Source organism: Plecotus auritus (genome assembly GCF_963455305.1).
Source record: "Plecotus auritus genome assembly, chromosome: 9".
NCBI lineage: Eukaryota > Metazoa > Chordata > Mammalia > Chiroptera > Vespertilionidae > Plecotus > Plecotus auritus.
This window is the reverse complement of record NC_137783.1, coordinates 53,156,744-53,175,794: the sequence shown is the minus strand read 5'-3', so window position 1 is coordinate 53,175,794 and position 19,051 is coordinate 53,156,744. Positions and strand designations below refer to the sequence as shown.

General features: G+C 46.2%; 1 protein-coding gene across 1 annotated transcript in view; it reads right to left on the bottom strand.

Moving 5' to 3' along the window:
* Positions 1-2,688: 2,688 nt before the first annotated feature.
* The window catches only part of SH2D4B (SH2 domain containing 4B), a 74,029-nt gene continuing 57,666 nt past the window's right edge, over positions 2,689-19,051 (bottom strand). The window contains exons 6-7 of the mRNA XM_080641208.1: positions 6,953-7,173; positions 2,689-3,162 (exon numbers count right to left, since the gene is read on the bottom strand). Coding sequence (XP_080497334.1) covers positions 3,070-3,162; positions 6,953-7,173 — 314 coding nt within the window. The 3' untranslated portion in view covers positions 2,689-3,069. The remainder of the gene's footprint in view (positions 3,163-6,952; positions 7,174-19,051) is intronic.

Sequence of the window (19,051 nt, the reverse complement as noted above, 5' to 3'; positions counted from 1 at the left end):
ACTTCCCCAGATGAAGTTATCAGTGCTGGCGCCAGGCCAAGCCTTTGGTTGAGGTCTCAAAGCCCCAGCACATAGGGCTCTTTAAGAACTTGCAAAAAGGCCAAAACCGGTTTGGCTCAGTGGATAGAGCGTCGGCCTGTGGACTGAAAGGTCCCAGGTTCGATTCCGGTCAAGGGCACGTAACTTGGTTGCGGGCACATCCCCAGTAGGGGGTGTGCAAGAGGCAGCTGATCGATGTTTCTCTCTCATCGATGTTTCTAACTCTCTATCCCTCTTCCTTCCTCTCTGTAAAAAATCAATAAAATATATTTAAAAAAAAAAAAAAAAAAAGAACTTGCAAAAAGGTCCGGAAAAACCCCATATTTGGGAGACAAAGGGGGTAAAAAGATATAAATAGAGAAACTTCCTCCATGTTGGAGCCCAGAATTTGAAATACAATTTTTTCTCAGCCCACGCATAATAATAATAATGATAAAGTGTAACTCCATCTCTCTAAGCGTTGCTTGATTCTTCTCCGGTCTTCTGTAACACCAGGGCACAGCTCCCCACTCCGCCACACAGGGACCTCCCTAAGTCTGTACCCAAAGCTCCTCGTTCGTGCCTTGAAATGTATCTTCCACTGACTCATTAGTGTTCTTTACAACTTCTCTTTCTGGTTACAGATTGTAAGTCTTCCCTGCCTGAGCTTGTAGTAGCTGTTTTTTATTATATCTGTAGGGCTCAGGGGGGAAAACAGCAATTCCTTTATTTGAGAATCTTGACATTTATTATCATACTAAAATTCTCAAGATGAAATTGCAGTTTTCCAGAATGTGATTCTATTTGCAGGACAACATACAAGAAATTTATTTTAGGGACAGGTAAAACCTAAAATATATGAAAATGCAGAAAGTGCAGATCCCAAGTAAAATGAAACAAATGTGTTAGGTACGGACACCTTGGCTACTGAGTCTCACACATTAATTGGGGTGACAGAGCAACGATTCTCAACACAGCTTGGTCTGCTTTCAAAGCTGCTGCTCTTTCTTGGAATTAAAACTTCCTTCTAACACCTGAAAAATCAGCACATCCAATCTATCCCCTGGCCACCTCACCGCTGAGCACGAAATAATTGTCGCTGTTGTAGTGTTGCAATTAGCAACACAGCTCACTTGGACAGAGATTCCATACTCATCATTGAACTGATCTGCCAAAAAACTTAGCAATGGCCACACAGAACTTTCTCTTCTCTGTTCTACTGAGCGTTAGTGTGACTTGAACCGTCAGGCAGTGGGGAGGTAGTGTAACCAAAGCTAAAATTCGGTTCCTCTGAGTCCCATAGAAAGGAGGTAATTTTAATAAAATCATCTATGGTTTTAAAGCACTTTAGAGTTTAGAAAGCAAGGTCCCCCCATCCCGGCATTCTATCCATCCAGGGGCCTGTGAGACAGACGGATAGGAGGGAAGCCATGGAGGCAGAGTGCAAGTGGTATTATTAAATATATTTGGGTGATGGGCCCTTCCCCAGCTTCCCCAACAGGCAGAACCTATGATAAGTGCTTACCTGCTGCTACTTGACACAGGAGTGCAATCCCAGGGGAGCAGGAGAAAGAGAAAGGAGAGTGAGGCATCGAAGGAGGAAGAACAGACAGGAGGGCAGGGTGCTGACCTCACCACTGCTTGGCTTCTCTATGGCTAGTTGCTGATGGTGCAGGACTGTTTGAAAAGTCCCTCTGGGAGGAGAAAGAGAGAAAATTGACTTATCAGCCACTGTCTCCCATTGATAAAGGCTCACCGCATGGAGAGTTCACTTCCCAGCTCTTCCTGGTTGCATGATGTCTCCTGCCTCTGCAGCAACAGCAGACGAGAGGCCCAGAGCACCGCTCGGGGCAAGGTGCTGCTGGCTTATGCTCACATGCAGCTGACAGACAGTGTGGGGAGAGTAGAGCCTGTGCAAAAATGGCTGCAAAGGTGGAGACTGGGGTGAAACAAGAGATCAAGGATGTGAGGAACAGATGAGGCAAGAGGTGAAGTAGAACATGAGGGATGTTTGATACCTGTCAAGTAAGGTAAACCAGGTCATTGACATCTACAGAGTCCATTCATCTTACTCTCACCAAACACAATGCTGTCTCTATGTCTATGTCCTTAAGTGTGAAACGTAAATGTGCACACATAGACTCCATCCCTCAGAGTAGTTGAGACGTTATTGGGAGAATCTTCTTCTTAATGGGGAGAACATATTTAAAATAAGTGGACAATAGAATCAAAAATAAAAGGACAATGAAGGCAAGGTATTCATTTGAGTAACCTGAAGGAAAGGGCTAAATCCTAGAGAGCAAAGGACTTTTCAGATGTCTACGACCATTCTTAAATTATACTTCACCCCATGTTTGGGGCACAGCTATAAGAACATATAAAATCATTGCCTCCATATTGCAGAATGAGAGCCAAGATGTGGTTTCAGACAGAGGAGGGGAGGCAGAAGAGGTGAGTAAGGAAGGCGGGGAAGTATCAGTCATCTGCTCTAGAAGCTGGGGCTCAGAAACCTTAGCAATTCCACTAATAATGTCACTGAAGTGATGATGAACATCATTAAAGATGCAGCATCCTCCATCATTTCCATGACTTTATAAAGAGTGATAAGTAGGAAATCCCTTACTAGAAATCAGGGATTAGTGCTGAAAACTTTCAGAAAAACAGTACATTCATTCAACAGACATTTATTGAATGGACACCATATGTTGAATTCAGAGTTCGGCACTGGCATTATTTTGGATTACAAAAACATGATCCATGGGCTCTAGGAGCTGAGTTAGAGCAGCCACAACAAATAGGCTTCATCTTCTGACGGCTATCCAAATTCTTCATGAAAGCTCTGCATCAACCAGTAGCCATTTCTGTCCTGGGCACTGGGACAGGGGCCGGCAGCACATAGGCCCTATCTTTCGTAGCTCTTGAGACAGTCTAATCTACTTAATCCTCTGGATGGTGGTGAATCTTCCAGAAGGCCATAAGGATTTGAGCTGAGAAGTTCTTGGGTTCAAAAAAAAGGATGCCTAAAGGAGTCCAGTAGCTTAGGGGGAAACGTTATTCAAACAGCAGATGGTAGTCTGGAGGGCTGTCCCTCTGGCCACAGGGCTCCTGCAGCAGCTCTCCCCCAGAAACAGTGATAATTTCCTCCTAAAAAAAAATAGAAATATTCACTATACTCAACAAAGGGAAATAAGCATCCACCAGAGAGAAATGAATTCAAGATAGAAAAACTAAGAATATGTACCTGCCTCCTCCTCATTCAAGTTTCTAGAAATCACGGGGGGGGGGGGGGGGAGGGGGGAATCTGCTTTTAAAAAATAAATAAATGCATAAAAGTATGGGAAAATAAGAAAGACAATCAACAAATCAAAAATGTTGAGGAGTACTTGAAAACCAAAAGATATACAGGATGAGGTTTTTCAGAGGTGTTACTGTGGGGCAAGTATCAGTGGGCAGGTTGGGGACCCCCAGGCCACAGAGGTCTTTGTCTCGGGCAGGGTAGAGGGTAAGGAGAGGCACTTAGCGGGGCAAAGAGACCCACAAATTTCAAACACTCCCATCTCCAAAAGATGAACTGCTCGCTATCAATGCCAACCCTGACAGCATAAAGAGAACGGGATTGGGAAACAGGAATTGTATCCACTGACGGGTAAATAAGAAGCTCAAAGTCGAAAAATCACCTCCTCATTCATAATCTGTAACTATTTAAGAAAAACCATAACCATGAAAGAAAAATGGCAACCTCAACAACAGAACTTTAAGAGTATAAAGATCAAAATGCTTGGGATGAGAAGGATAGGCTCCTAATTATGATTCAGGAAAAGATCAAGTGTATAAAACAAACAGAAAGAACCTTTAAGAGATGTGTATTAATCTTCTCGGTGGACTAAGAAGATAAAGCACCCATGAAACAAGAATAGGCTATTATTTAAAAAGAGCCAATTAGAGAATGCCTGGGCATGACAAGGATTCACATTTAAATCACAAGGAAAATCTCAACAGAAGAACTGAAGAGTAGAATGGACATAACTACAGAGCAATTTAGTCGCTGGAAAAACCAGCACATCAATAAGAAAGAGACACCTAAGAAGAAAAATGGACAAAAGATATGAACAGACAATTCATAGTAGAAATCCAAGAGGCCATTAAACATATGAAAAGAGCCTCAGCATCAGAAATAATCAGATAAATGCAAGTTAAACAAGAGTGAGATCCACTGTCTGCCCATCTGATGGGGAAAATGTAAATGACTAATAGTCCCAGTGTTGGCAGCAGTGTGAGCCTCGTGTAGTTTTGGCAGGAGCATGAGTTGGCACTACATTTTTGGAAGGCAATCTGGCAGATATTTTCAAATTAAAATGTGCATAGTCTTCTTCCCAGAAATTCCAATTTGAGGGTCCATCCTAGAGAAATAACCACACATGTGCCCAAACTGATATATATGAGCCAGTCTCTACAGCGCTGTTTGTGACCATCAAAACCTGGGAGCTACACCAGTGCTCTTCAAAAGGAGGAGGGAGTAATACTTTCAACAATAAAGAATTTAATTTTGTTTTTTTTAAAAAAAAGAAAGTGTTCATGATCTGAAAAAAAGGGGACTGAATTCTAATATACATCCATGCCATGGAATACCATGGGTTTTTACAAGGATGTGCATGTGGATTGGCATGGAGATACCTCAGTGCTCAATGACAGCCAGTGTCCTGATAACTCACAAATGGTAGGTACATTGGTCTAGTACTTCACAGTGATGTCTCACTGGAACCTCACAGTAACCCTAAGAGGTGAATGCACTGGGCACTGGGCACTGGGTCAGGGATCGATAGCACATATGCTATATCTTTCACATTTCATGAGACATTTCCATCTTACTCAGAGGGAAACTAAGGCACAAGAGTGTGAGTAGTTGCCCAAAGTCACATACAGTCATAGAGTTGAAATTTAAAACTTGGCAGCCTGATTCCAGGGTCCATGCTTTTACAAAATACATTCTATAATATATTAAGCATGTTTAAAATCAAATTGCTGAGCTATTGGACGAGGATTATCCAGTTTATAAAAAATAAAAAACTATGTATGTCCTTTTATACATATATTTCTATATTAATGCCCAGGAAATACTTGGGCATTAAAGATCAAAATGCTTGGGATGAGAAGGATGGGCTCCTAATTACGATTCAGGAAAAGATCAAGTGTATAAAGGTACATGGTGGAGGATGGAAACCCGGCTTTGACATGAACAACACTTACACTTGGTATTATATTTGATTTTTCTTAGAATGTAATCTTAAATTAATTGTATAATTAAATTTTTAACTTGTAAAACTGGCCACCAGATCTCCGTATGGGCCTAGATGAGCTCTCTCTTCAGTGTTAGAAACTAAATTGTCAGTCTCAAACCTTAGATTTGGGAGAGAATAAGCGCCTTCAAAGACATCTGGGTGAGCCTTCCTCTTCAGGAACCTGTCTACAGCATCTCTGAGAGATGAGCATTTACCCTTTGTTTGATCACTTCCAAGGACACAGAGCTCATCGCTCAAAGCAGCTTACCTTGGACAGGAAAAGCAAGCAATGTGGTTTAGTGGGGAAAGCACAAGCTTGAGAGATACACGGCCTGAGGCTTAACTCCTAGACCCAGCTGTATCAGCCATGAAAACTTAGACAAGCTCCCTTTCCAGATCTGTGAAATGGAACTAATATGCCTCCCACACAGAGCTATGGTGAAGATGAAATGAGAACATGTACGTAGAGCAACAGGCACAGCGCTTGACACAGAGAAGGTGCCAATATTCTCACATCCCCTCCCTCTCTCTTTCCTACAGTTATTAGAAGACTCTTCCCAACACAAGTAGAACTCTGCCTTGATCTGAGTTAGCCTAGTCTCCCAGGCAGTACTCTCCTCCAAGTGTCTAGATATTTGGTAAAGGAGTGATTTTCTATGTGCTTTACAGATAAGATCAGGTTAAGAGTTGTCCCTAGAGCTTGGGGACATCCATAAAGAAAAAGCAATACAAATCCAAGAGTCCCTATTATAGAAAAGCCCCGTGAGACAGCCAAGTAGTTCTGCAGGACTTTCTACCCCTGCAAAGCTCAGGTAGAGGGTGGACCCCTGAGGTACCACAGCTCTGTCTCAGAATCCCTGGGTCCTGCCCTTCCAAGTCACCGAGTTCCACCTTTGTCTTTCTTTCAGTTACTATTGATGCCAGTAGCCACAATAACACAGAAATTGCTTCTTTCTAAATATCTTATTTAGAAGGCACCATCTTTCTCAATGTGAGTCCTCAGCAGACAGAGCTCTGGGAAATGAGACTCCCTATCACTTTGTAGTTAGAGTCCTGGTGCATACATCCCCTCATTTAATGCTCAGAGGATCTGGGCTAAGTATTATTATATCCATTGGCCCGGGCAGGTAACTAAAGCTCAGAGAGACCAAGGAAGCTGCTCAAGGTCACACACCTACTCCATGGTAAAGCTGTAGTTGGAACAAGAGAGATGGTAACTCTACAAGGAAAGCTTCTCTAACCATGGGGTTGCTTGTTAGGCTCCAGCTAACTCTACAAAGCTGCAAGAGGCCTTTCTAGAATGTCCCCAAGAGGGACATCCTGGAGATGAGTTGGGGATGAGAACTGGTCTTGGACAGAAGGCTGGTCAACCAGCCCCTACGTGTTGACAGTAGGGAGCACTCAGGTACTCAAGGTGAGAGGAGGGCTGGGGACCCTCCTGAGGAGCCTACATGGGTCAGAGGGTAAGCCAGAGAGAAGACCTGTATTGCCTGGTCTAGACAACTTCTGGTCTCTTCTACCCCAAGTTCCATATCCCTGTGGCCCTGTCTGCTCACTCTCCATCCCCATCTCATTGAAGGCCTCCAGCCTGGCGCTCCCTTCAGCTCACGTTTTTACCAGCTTTATCCCCTGAGCAGCACCGCTAAGAGCACTACCTTGTGGAAATCAATGAGATCGGTGAGCGTTGCGTGGCGATTGGGGTCCACTCCCAGGAAGCTGTAAAAGTCCCCAGAGGCATCCACGAGAAAGTGTTTGAACCCCTTCTGCAGGCGATAGGAGAGGGTGTAGCCCCAGATTTTCTCACTGACCCGGACCAGAAATGCTCCCTCAGTCATGTTCTCAAGGAGATCTTCTGCATCTTCTCGGCTAATGATTCCTGGTTTAAAAAAGATAAAAACAAAAGTCAGCAGGTTCTTCCTGCCCTTCAGCCTGTGTCAAAGGCATGGAGGGGCCACTGGGGGCTGTCCAGCTCTTGCCTCAGGCCACTGAGGGGCCATCTTGGTCCAGAGCAGCCAGCTGTCAGCCTGGGGTGGAGTTCCCACAGTTTAGCACACTTTCCTCTAAATTAAGCCACACTCATTTATATCCATTACAAATAATTAGTAATGAGCCCTAACTGGTTTGGCTCAGTGGATAGAGACTGGACGTCGGCCTGCAGACTGAAAGGTCCCAAGTTCTATTCCAGTCAAGGGCATGTACCTTGGTTGCAGGCACATCCCCAGTAGGAGGTGTGCAGGAGGCAGCTGATGGATGTTTCTCTCTCATCGATGTTTCTAACTCTCTATCCCTTTCCCTTCCTCTCTGTAAAAAATCAATAAAATATATTTTTTTTAAAAAAAAGAATTAGTAATGACCCAGAATTGTAGCATCCACCCATTACAAATGCAAGTCAACAGCATTGCCCTGTGGAGAGCCTTGATGATGAGATCTGGATGACTCATGATTCCCGTGCCCCTCCATTATAATGAGCACCTGGAAACAGTACTTCCTCTTTAGAAGTAAAAAGGCTTCCTCTGTCTACCTGTGGACAGTAGGCAAACAATTTCTTAATAGAGGCACATAATTAAGCTTCCCTTCAGCTCAAAGAACAAACTCTTTCCGATTCTGCAATCCTCCACAAGGTGGTTTTACCCAGTGTAACAGCAAGTTAGAAAAATAAGTCCCTCTGAGTGGTTGAATTAGAAAGGGCAGCCTCTCTGGGCTAAAATGGCAAAGCTCACATTTCTGTATTTCAGTCCCTCCTCCCAACTAGCCGCCCCACCCCGCCCCACCACACCCACCCCTCACCCCTCGGCAGGGTCCCTTGATTCAGGGTACGCCTGTTCACCCTCCAGGAAATGGCTCTATCCCAGGAGGCTGCAGGGACAGCCCATCTTGGGGCTTTTGCAACACCCTGCCCAAACTCTACAGTATATTAGTAAACAGGCTGTGGACAGCTCAAGAACAGAGCTTGTGGCCCTGTGAGCATGCGACCCAGGTCTCCCTTCAAGACAGACCCTGCTGCCAGGAGCAATGTGGGGAACTGGCAGCCTCCAGCTGCTGCATCTTCAGGACCCATGCTGAGGCATGCTGCCCCCAGGCTGCTTCCAGCACAGGGGATACCAGACCGAGACCCCCTGACTCAGAGCACAGGGTTTCTGTGACTGAGACATGGGTTCAGAGCTGCCATTCCTACCCAGTGTGGGTCTCCTCTAGTGAGCAATCTTTCCTCCAGGCTTCCCATCAGCCTGACTGGGATTTTCTCCAGCACCAGGCTCTCCCTCCCGATGGTCCTTCCTTCCATCTCTCCCTTCCTAGGAGTCAGGCCTGCACCACATCTGAAGAATCTGCCACCCTCTCCTGCTCCTCTTTATCTTCCCAGGCATTTCCTCCAATAAATCTCATGCATTTCTGCTTTCTGGAAGACCCAAATGGACACCAAAACTGTGACGTTATACCACAAGTGCCGGGGATGTAGAGGGACTAGTTTGGAGCAGAGAACAAGTGCATGGACTAAAATCACAGCACAGCCCGGCCGGCGTGGTTCAGTGCTTGAGCATTGACCCATGAACTAGACGGTCATGGTTCAATTTCTTGTCAGGGCACATGCCCAGGTTATAGGCTTGATCCCCAGTTGGGAGCATGCAGGAGGCAGCCAATCGATAATTCTCTCTCATCGTTGATGTTTCTCTCTCTCTCTCCCTCTCCCTTCCTCTCTCTGAAATCAATATAAACTATTTTTTTAATCACAGCACAGGGGCTTGATCAGCAGGCGGCCTTAGGCAGGTTACCTAAGCCCCTCTGAAATCCAGTTCAACAGCCTCATCTACTAGTATTAAGCGGTATTGATAACACTACCTACGTCATAGGGTTGTCATAAAGTTGTCCCTCATTTCCATTGGGTACACTAAGCACAGTACACATGTACTAGTGTGGGGTGTTGCCTTGTGCTGGTAGCAGTGATGCTCATAATGCTGCCAGGCTGTACTGCCCACATCCCACACCCCTAATCCTCTCAAACAGAGGCTGCTGAGGGTGACCTCCTCTGAAGGGGACTGGCCCTGGGCCCAGCCTGGGCCATTCTTAGGAGACTCTCCAGGTGTCTCAACAGTAGGCATCTGTGTATTCTGCCCCTTCGTTGATACTTACCTAGAAATCAAAATCGTTTTGGCTCAAGACCAGAGGTGATACAGCCTCATAGTTCAGGATGGCAAAGACCTTTTCACAGAAAACCAACCCCAAGAGAACAGGTTGGTGGCTGGGGCATGCAGGATGTTTGCAAGAAGAACCTGCTATGTTCTCCTGTCTCGTTCACTCTGCCCTCCCTATCTCCCCACACCCAATTGCCTCTGAGCCAAGTATTCTAGGATCAATGCATGGATCTTATCCCACCCCACCCACCTCTGCCCCTTCTAAGCACTCTATAGTCCAGGCTAAGGAAAGAGGAGGGGAGGGCCCCACCCCACCCTCCTGGCTGAGGACAGAGCACAGCACTGGGATCATGAAAACACTCCAGCTCAGCCAATGACCAGGGCTGGCTGAGGCATGTGGACTTACCAGACAATGGTCCAGGGTGGTGGCTCCAGAATGATTACTGAGAAGGCAACCGCAGATTCTTTCGAGCCAGTCTCACCCCAGACAGTGGAAAATGTAGTTTATCCCTGCAGTTCTCTCCTTCCTTTATTTTCCCTTTCCTCTTCCCTCCCTTTAATAAGTATTTATTAGACACAACCTAGGAGCCAGGCCCCAGGCTGGGCATCTGGACATCACCACCGGATGAGAACTGGTCCCTGCCTTCCAAAACCTCTGGCTCCAGACAGAAAGAAAAGTTGGTGTAAATTTAAAAAAAAAAAGGTGGGGGGGAGGGCCTGCTGTAACCATGGTGATCAAGGCCACAGAGGGTAAGGCCTTAGCCACAGTGCTTATACTAGGGAAGGTGCCCCAGCTCTGGAGCCCAGGTATAGAAGTGACAGACAGCTGAGAACAGAAAGGTTAAAACAGACAGGCATGGCAAGGAGGGCAGCTTGCAAAAGGAATTAGCACAGGGCTCCGTGTGACTGGATGGAGCACTATAGGAGCAGCTGGGCAATGGGAAAATGCATGGAGATAGGCAGGGGTCAAGCCGCAAAGCACTCTCCTTATCATTAAAAAAAGTATAGACACCGTGCTAAGGACAATGGGAGATACTGCTGTTTCCTAGATGGAAGAATATGAGAATGCCCAAGGGTGGAAAATGGATTCAATGGGCATAAATTGGAGGCATATGTGCCAGGATCTCAACCCAGTGAGGGCTTCCTCACCTGAGGATTACTTCGCAGCTACTAGTACATTTCCACAGTTGTGGCCTTGAAATCCAGTTCCCAGGTCACTGGGCTGCCAGAAGTGGCTTCCATTTAGAGACAGAGAGGCAAAAGGACACAGTAAGGGTCATGGGAGACGTTTTATGCCAGAGCCAGCACTGGGCACTCTGTGGCCCTTGTCCCATTAGTCTTCCTGATGACCCCACCATCATCAGTTCATAACTGAGAACAGTGAGGCTCAACAAGAGAAGTGACTTAGCCATGGTCACAGAGCTATTAAGGGTGGAGCCAGAATTTGAACTCAGGTCCTCAGACTCCAAGCCCAGTGCTTTCTGCTCTACACCATGTTATCTCATGCAGGGGACAGTAAGGCTATAAAAAAAAAAAAACAAGAAGGGGAAGATCAACGAGGCCAATAGAAGTCAGGACAGGCTTTGCAGAGGCAACGAAGCGGGGTGTGAAGTGGGCCTGGAAGACCAGGTAGACCCTGTGAGCAGTAAGGAGTGGTAATGAGGTGAACGGTAAGAAGGGATACGATGAGTGAAGAGTCACAGTGAAGACTAAGAATGGAACATCCATGGCACATTTATACAAATGTAACATAAGAGAAGTTTAATCTAAGTCTCAGGAGATTAAGAGACAGGGAGGAGAGAATGAAAGGTCTGACACATGTACTAGTATAATCTGAATCCCAAAGAGGAAAGAAGAATGGAGAAGAGGCAATAGTTAAAGAATGAGTGGTGGAGAATTCATTGAAGACACATCATAGTGAAACTGCGCAAAGCTACTCAATGTCTCATTTTGCCAACCAAAGAGAAAAAGCAGATTACCTACAAAGAAGAAACAATTAGACTAATGGTTGACTTCTTAGCTGCAACAATTAAAGCCAGAGGACAATAGGATAATATTTTCAGTGTGCCAAGAAAAAAAAAACACACCTGCTTAATTAAACTATCTTTCAAGAAGTGCAAAATAAAGACATATTCAGAAAAAGAATTGAGAGTTGATGACTAAGGGAATTCCAGGATGTACTTCAGGTAAAAGAAATATGATCCTGGATAGAAAAACTGAGATGCTAAAAGGAATGATAAAAAGCATAGATATTGTAGGTTAACTTTTACAAAATATACATATTGACTTACAAAATGATTGTAATGGATAATTTGAGAGTTTAAGAAACTAGAACCATCTTATCAGGAAAAAGAGGATTGGAGTTAAAAAAAAAAAACTCGGTTGGGTTAGGAAGAGGGTAAAGATATGTATTAACTTTAGAATATGTTAAGTACACATGTTAAATTATCTATGTAAACCACAAAAAAGACAGGTTTGAGTGTGGTACAACCTCCAAACAACAGAGATGAAAAACTACAATGAGAAAGTTGTTTTCGATGATGCACGAAACAAGCTAATAACTGAAAATAAGTAACTGAAAAATAACTACACCATGATTCCATGTATTAAATTGAAAAGCCCACAAAGCTCAACACTACAGTTTTTGGAGATCAACATAGTAACAGTAAATAAAGTAATGAAATGATGGACAAAAAAATCAGGATAAGGATCATACCTGGTGGAAGGAAAAGGGCTATGATGTAAGGAGCACACCAAAGCTTGCAAGGATAGCTGGTTTTCCACTCCCTAAGCTTTCTTTACTCCCTTCACATGTGGATGTGCAAACACTGTACATATTCAATATTTAATATTTAAAATATTTTAATATTGTTGCTCTGCAGCTCCCCACATATCACTGCTATGGCCGTCATTCAAAACCGGTCAATGTCCTTTGGCGGATGGGGAGATTATCACCTGGAAATAAATGGTCACTAATGAGCTTTAACTGTCCAAGTGGGCTGAGTCTCTGGAGCCTGGTTCTCAGCACCAGCCCACCCGAGAGAGTCTGGTTTACTGCTTCTTGGGCATGCCAAGAATCGGCAATGTTTAAAATCTTCTCGTGCAGTTCTAAGACTGTAGTGTTGAGCTTTGTGGGCTTTTCAATTTAATACATGGAATCATGGTGTAGTTATTTTTGAATTTGAGAATCACTGAAAGCTAGGATAGACAAAGAACTAAAACTTGAGTTTTAAATTCTAGAAACTCCCTGTATTTTCAGAGGAACAGAGGTTTGAAGGCTGGGTTTTATAGGCCTACTTCAGAGGGATGGAGAGTGGATCCTGTGAGAAGTCCCTGCCAGGAGAGAAAGAGCTCTTCTGGGCTGGGCTGGGCTGGGCTGGGCTGGGCTGGGCAGGGGCGAGAAGGACTGGAAGGAGTGCCCCCATTACTCTTCTGCACCCAGAGAGACTGAGAAGGTAGAGGAGTCCTAGGCCCTAGTTTTGTGGGGAACTAGCAGGTGCTGCGTAATGAGGCCACCGCCCAGCAGAAATGGTGTGTATGGAGAGAGAACCATCTGAAGATGGTGCCTGCCAGCCTCCAACTTCCCGTGAGCATGGAGGGGACCCAAGATTCCTGCCATGTTCCAGTGAGGGGTTTGAAACATGGAGGGAGAACATCCTTCCTGTGTGGCAGCTGGGACCAGAACCTGGCTCAGCCTTCTGGAGAGCCATTGGCACCACTGGTCAGATTAAGTGCATACATATCCTCTGGCCCCACAACATTAATCCTGAGGTAGCTTATAAAGAAGCCCTCATGTAGGTCCATAGGGATCCAGTGCAAGGAACTCAACTGATACTTAAAGCAAGTTGTGGTGGTGATGAGTTGGAGGCAATCTGGGTATCCGTGACTCAGGGAGTGGATTGGGCAAAATTAGGTGGCAGCGGCCTACGGAATACTGTGCGACAATTAGAACTGGAACACCAGAGGTGCCCAGAGCATGGACCTCACAGCTAGTGCTCAGTGAGATCAAGAAACACAAGTGAGCCCTAGACAGTTTGGCTCAGAGGATAGAGCATCGGAGTATGGAGACAGAGCTATACTTTTCACTCAAAGGTCAATTCCAGTCAGGGGCACCTACCTCAGTTGCAGGCTCCCTGCCCTGGTTGGGGGCATGCGGGAGGCAACCAATCCACAGCAGTGTTTCTCTGTCTCTCCCTCTCCCTTTTACTCTCTATAAAAATCAATGTGAAAAATATCCTCGGGTGAGGATAAATAAATAAATAAATAAATAAATAAATAAATAAATAAAATGGAGTGAAGATCCACCTTTATTAAAGAAACACAAGTGATATTTAACGCTCCTCACCTTGCATGCACACATATGTAAGTGCAGGGTATGGGGGTGGATTCTGGAATTGGTGATGGTGGCAGCTTCGTTTTTCAATCTCTTCAAATCCCAAATAAAAACAGGCAGAGCAACTAAAGAGCAAAACCAAAAGTCCACAGATATGTTTACAACAAAACTAGGTGCCAAGGGATCTCCAGGAGCCCCAAATACAAATGGTGGTGGGAACAAGCCATCAACACAAGACTTCCAAGATAGCAAGTGCTTAGACAGGAGGAGGAAGACGCCAGAAGGGGGACAGAGGGACTAAGGGCAGCGAACAGGAACTCACTAGAGAGCAGGAGACCAACATGAGAACACACAGCTGAAACGAGGGAGGGCTGTGCCCTTCCCATCCTGGGTGAGTACAGAAGCCCATGGTGAAACACTCCACGGCCACCTTCCACCATTGGGAATGGGATCAAAATTCAGGAAGATAAGGACAAAGAAAATAAAGAAGGAGAAGGTTCAGACCCATGTCGGGGAGGGGAGCAGAGCCTGGCTGTCCCCGGAAGCAAGCTGCCCAGGTTTATGAAGACTTGCCAACAACAGAGGAGGCTCTGTGGACTACAAAACACTTTCCTGGCCCTGGTTTCATTTGAACAGTTCAGGAAAACTAATTTCACTAAAAATTAGCCACAGAGCTCAGTCGGTGTGGCTCAGTGGTTGAGCATCAACCTGTGAACCAGGAGGTCACGTTCAATTCCCAGTCAGGGCACATGCCCAATTGCAGTTAGATCCCCAGTAGGGGGCATGCAAAGAGGCAGCCGATGGATGACTCTCTCTCATCACTGATGTTTATTTGTATCTCTCTCCCCCTCTCTCTTCCTCTCTCTGAAATCAATAAAAACATATTTAAAAAATAAAATATACAAAATTAGCCACAGAAAACATCATGGCCAAATCACATACATTTTCAAGAGAAAAAGGAATATGAAGAACATATATACTGAGTGGCCAGATTATTATGATCTCTGAACGCATAATAATCTGGCCACTCAGTGTATATCCTATATAATAAAAGGCTAATATGCAAATTGTCCCCTCGACCAGGACTTTGACCAGCAGGCAGGCCAGCCAACCGCCCATGTCCCCTCCCCCTGGCCAGGCTGGCTGGACCCCACCCATGCACGAATTCATGCACTGGACCTCTAATATCTTACCTAATAATAGACAAACATGCAAACTGACCGTACCTCCGATACACCCACAGCCAATCCGAGTGAGTATGCAAATTAGAAGGCCAAAGATGGCGGCCGCCCAGCTGCTCCAGGCACAGAGTGGCCAGGTGGGGCAGGACGCCTGCTATGAGAGGGAGGGCAGGGGGTGAAGGGATCTACAGGAGCAGAGTGCCACAGCGAAGACAAGACTGCAGACTCTGGCCGGAGTCTGCAGCAAAGGCGAAGATGGCAGACTCCAGCTGGAGTCTGCAGCAAAGATGAAGACGGCAGACTCTGGCTGGAGCGAAGGCCTGGGTCCCGGGTGCTAGAGGAAAACCAGTGCTGGAAGCCAAGGGAAGGAAGGCCTATTGCATGAATCTCTTCATGCAATGGGCCTCTAGTGTGTGTGTGTGTGTGTATACACACACACACACACACACACACACACACACGCACACACACACACACTGAGTGGCCTGATTATTATGCATTCAGAGATCATAATAATTTGGTCACTCAGTATATATCTCCTATAAATATATACATGAGAGCCCTTTCAACAGACACAGATTAAACTTATCAGAAAGGCTGCTTATTGAGGAGGAAAAGGAAGGTGGGTGGAGAGTGGAGATAAAGGAAAGTAAGTAAGGAAAGAAGCAAGAAATAAATAGCCTTATTTCTTCCAATAATGATAAAAAAAAAAAAAACTATGGGGGCAGGGATAGAAGAGGTGACTTGTGAACACAACCCTCAGGATTTAGGGTTTCTATAAAGTTAGAGGTCATTAAGAGCATCGTCCAGCTTCCAAAGGGCCTGCTAAGAGAAGAGCAAGATGATCCCAGAACCCAGGCTTTGGGGTGGGAGGCCTCAGCCAACAGTAGTTGATGGGAGTTGCTGAAACTCAGAAGCCCCAGCAGGAGTCAAGGTAGGGTCAAGTCAAGTGCATGGGAAAGAGGACCCCAGGCCCCACTGTGCTCAATATCTGACTCCACAGGTGGCTCCCGCAGCTCTGAGCCATTAGAAGTTTAGTAAAATCAGAGGACAAGCTCTAGAGATGAGTCACTGACCAGGCTTCCCCGCTCTCCACCACCACCACCACCCGCCCGCACCCTTGTCCCCGTTCCCCCAAGGCAAGAGCTTCCCCTGTGTTCAGACACCTATCAGGGACAAGGAGACAACACTTGAGAAGGAAGAGGCCAGATTTGGAGCTTAAATGATCGAATATTTGCTAGAAAGCAACCACGTTAAATTGAAAGAGACTCCTAAAGCAAAGATGACAGGATTATCTTTAATTAGAATTTTTTAGGGCTTTTTCCAGATATTAACAGGAAATAGAGGTCCAGAGTAAAACGAAATCACTTACAAAAACAAGTAAACGAGTTACACCTGTTGCATATCATTTAGGCAACAATTTAAATGTTTAAAGAAGATATAGATACAAGTCTCATCATGGGCACTATTGGCATCTTGAGGCGGATGAGTGTCTGCCGTGGGCTGTCCTGTGTGTTGTGCCTGCCGTTGGCTGTCCTGTGTGCTGTGCCTGCCGTGGGCTGTCCTGTGTGCTGTGTCTGCCGTGGGCTGTCCTGTGTGCTGTGTCTGCCGTGGGCTGTCCTGTGTGCTGTGTCTGCCGTGGGCTGTCCTGTGTGCTGTGTCTGTCGTGGGCTGTCCTGTGTGTTGTGTCTGCCGTGGGCTGTCCTGTGTGTTGTGCCTGCCGTGGGCTGTCCTGTGTGTTGTGTCTGTCGTAGGCTGTCCTGTGTGTTGCAGGAGAGCATCTGACCGCTGCACAGCTGCAACAACCTAAGTGCCTCCAGACACCGGCAGCTGTCCTCTGGGGCCCAATCACCCACCTTGAGAGCCACTGACCTGGAGGTAGACCTCAAAGATCTCTAACTGATAACTGTGGAATAAAAGTTGTAGGAAAATAGTAGTGTATGATATAATTTATGCAAAAAAGGTGAATTCCACAACAGTTTATATAAACATTGTCATAATTTTGTAAAGATCTATGAGTGTAAGGATGTTGTTTGCTTTGTTCCTACTATAGCCTCGTGTCTGGAACTTACTAGGCCCTTGATATTGTTGAATAATCATTAGTGAAGATTATAATCCCAGGTCTAGCATTTATGGAATGCTGACACTATGCCTACCACTGTGCGAAGAGTTACATACACACTGGTTCATCTGATCTTCATAATAACTCTTTCCTGGAGGCACTTCTATCCTCCCCATTTCATGGAGCGGGAACTTCAGCTGCAGAGGCTGAGTGTGTGCCCAAGGTCTCACACTAGGAAGCAGAAAGGGAGAGGCACAGCCTCCTTTCCAACGTCAGTCCTGTGCGCAAGGCCTGTGTTCCTGTTGCCCTGCACTGCTCTTCCTACGTGTGTCCCCGCTACAGTGCATGTCCATATCCACCCACAGGCCAGAGTTTCCCATGCAGGGGCCCTGGAGGAAAGTGTGCAACAGGCGTAGATGCGCACAGCCAGCTCCTGGCACAGGGCTTACTGTGCTCAGGGCAGGACTCAGCCGTGAAGCCTGCGAGGCCTCTCGGAGGACTGCTGTTCCCAGGGGCCAAGGTCAGGTGTGCAGGCACCGACCTTGGTTCAAGAAGCAGTAGTTTCATCAGGGGCTGAACCCCAGGTGGCCTAAGGGTGGGGAGCAGTCGGCACCTCTGCAAACAGAAACATGCGGTGTGGATAGGCCGACAGGGCCCCCAGGATTCAGTAAACCATCCAAGAAAAGTAGCACTAAACCAGGCAAATCTGAGTTTCCAATCAGGTCTCCCCCCTCCCCACCTACCCCCAACCCCTGTGGCCTGACCTTGAGCAAGGAAATCTCTCTTCAATGGTATGTGAACAAAGGGAACTACTGGCTGGTGTCACAAGCTCAGGCCATTAACTCCTACCTGGGCAGGTCCTGGAGGGAAGTCACTTCCCAGGCCCGAGCTTCCTTAGTGAAACGTTAATCTTTACCTTGAGCAACTCTGTCCATTGTTCTTGTGCACTGAAAACACACCTTTAAAATGTCAAAGATCGCTTCTCAGCCTTTTGGCTAAGCGTGTCAAATGTCAGTAATTTTCCTTCTTAGCCTCAGAACAATTACAGGAAACTTGTGTTATCTCATTCCCCACACACCATCTCTACTCCCACTGTTGTAATTGTTCAATGTTAACTTTCCTGCACCCACCAATGTAAAAGCACTGCTTTGCTTTCTCCTGCCTCCTTAATCCACCACCAATGGCTTTCACATTTCCTTATTTTCTCCTTTGATTCTAAATGTATAAAAAGAACTGCAGCGCTGCTATTCCGGGAGCATTTTCTCCATCCTTTGAGATTTTGCTTCCTCAGCCCTTGGCTCAAATACACTCTTTAAACCTTTCTTTAGGTTTGTAATTTCTTCTGTGGACAATAAAATGGATTCACATTAGTATTACCCAAAGCTGGCCAAATCGAGTGAAATAATGCCAGGAAAGCAATGGCAGCTTTGACCATGGTGGCTGCTACTGCCAGGCTAGACACAAACCAAGCCTCAGCCTAAGCCACACAGGTCGAGGGGTAAGGCAGAAGCAAACAGCTGCAATCTGGAAACTGAGGCAGAAAGCCAGCATACAGATCAGGACTCCTGATAAGGGCTAAAGGGGGCAGGGTGCACCTGAGACAGCCCACAGGTCCCCAGGCTCCTCGGGGGCACTGGGCATCAAAGGCAGTCTGACTAACTGCTGCGCCCCCTGTCGGGCCTCTGTAGAAAAAGGCAAGGCCAAGGTCAGGGGACAGAGGCACGAAGGCAGCAGCCCTTCCCCCATGGTTGCACGCGGTGAGGACGAGAAGGCGAGGAACACGGAAGGGAAGATGAGCGCCAGCATAGCCCAGTCCAGGTTTGCGCTCACTCTCCCAGTGTCACACCTTAATATGCAGGCAGGCTGTTTGCAACCAGCAGCTCCTGATGCCTCTGCTACTGCTGTGACACACACGTCCATGGGTGTGCTACCTGACCTCCCCCCCTACTCACCCCCTGCAGCCCACACAGATGTTCTCAAACACTGCCAGCAACTTCACATTTGCTATCAAAATAGTTACTTCATGAGCAGCCCCTCTGAAAGGGGAG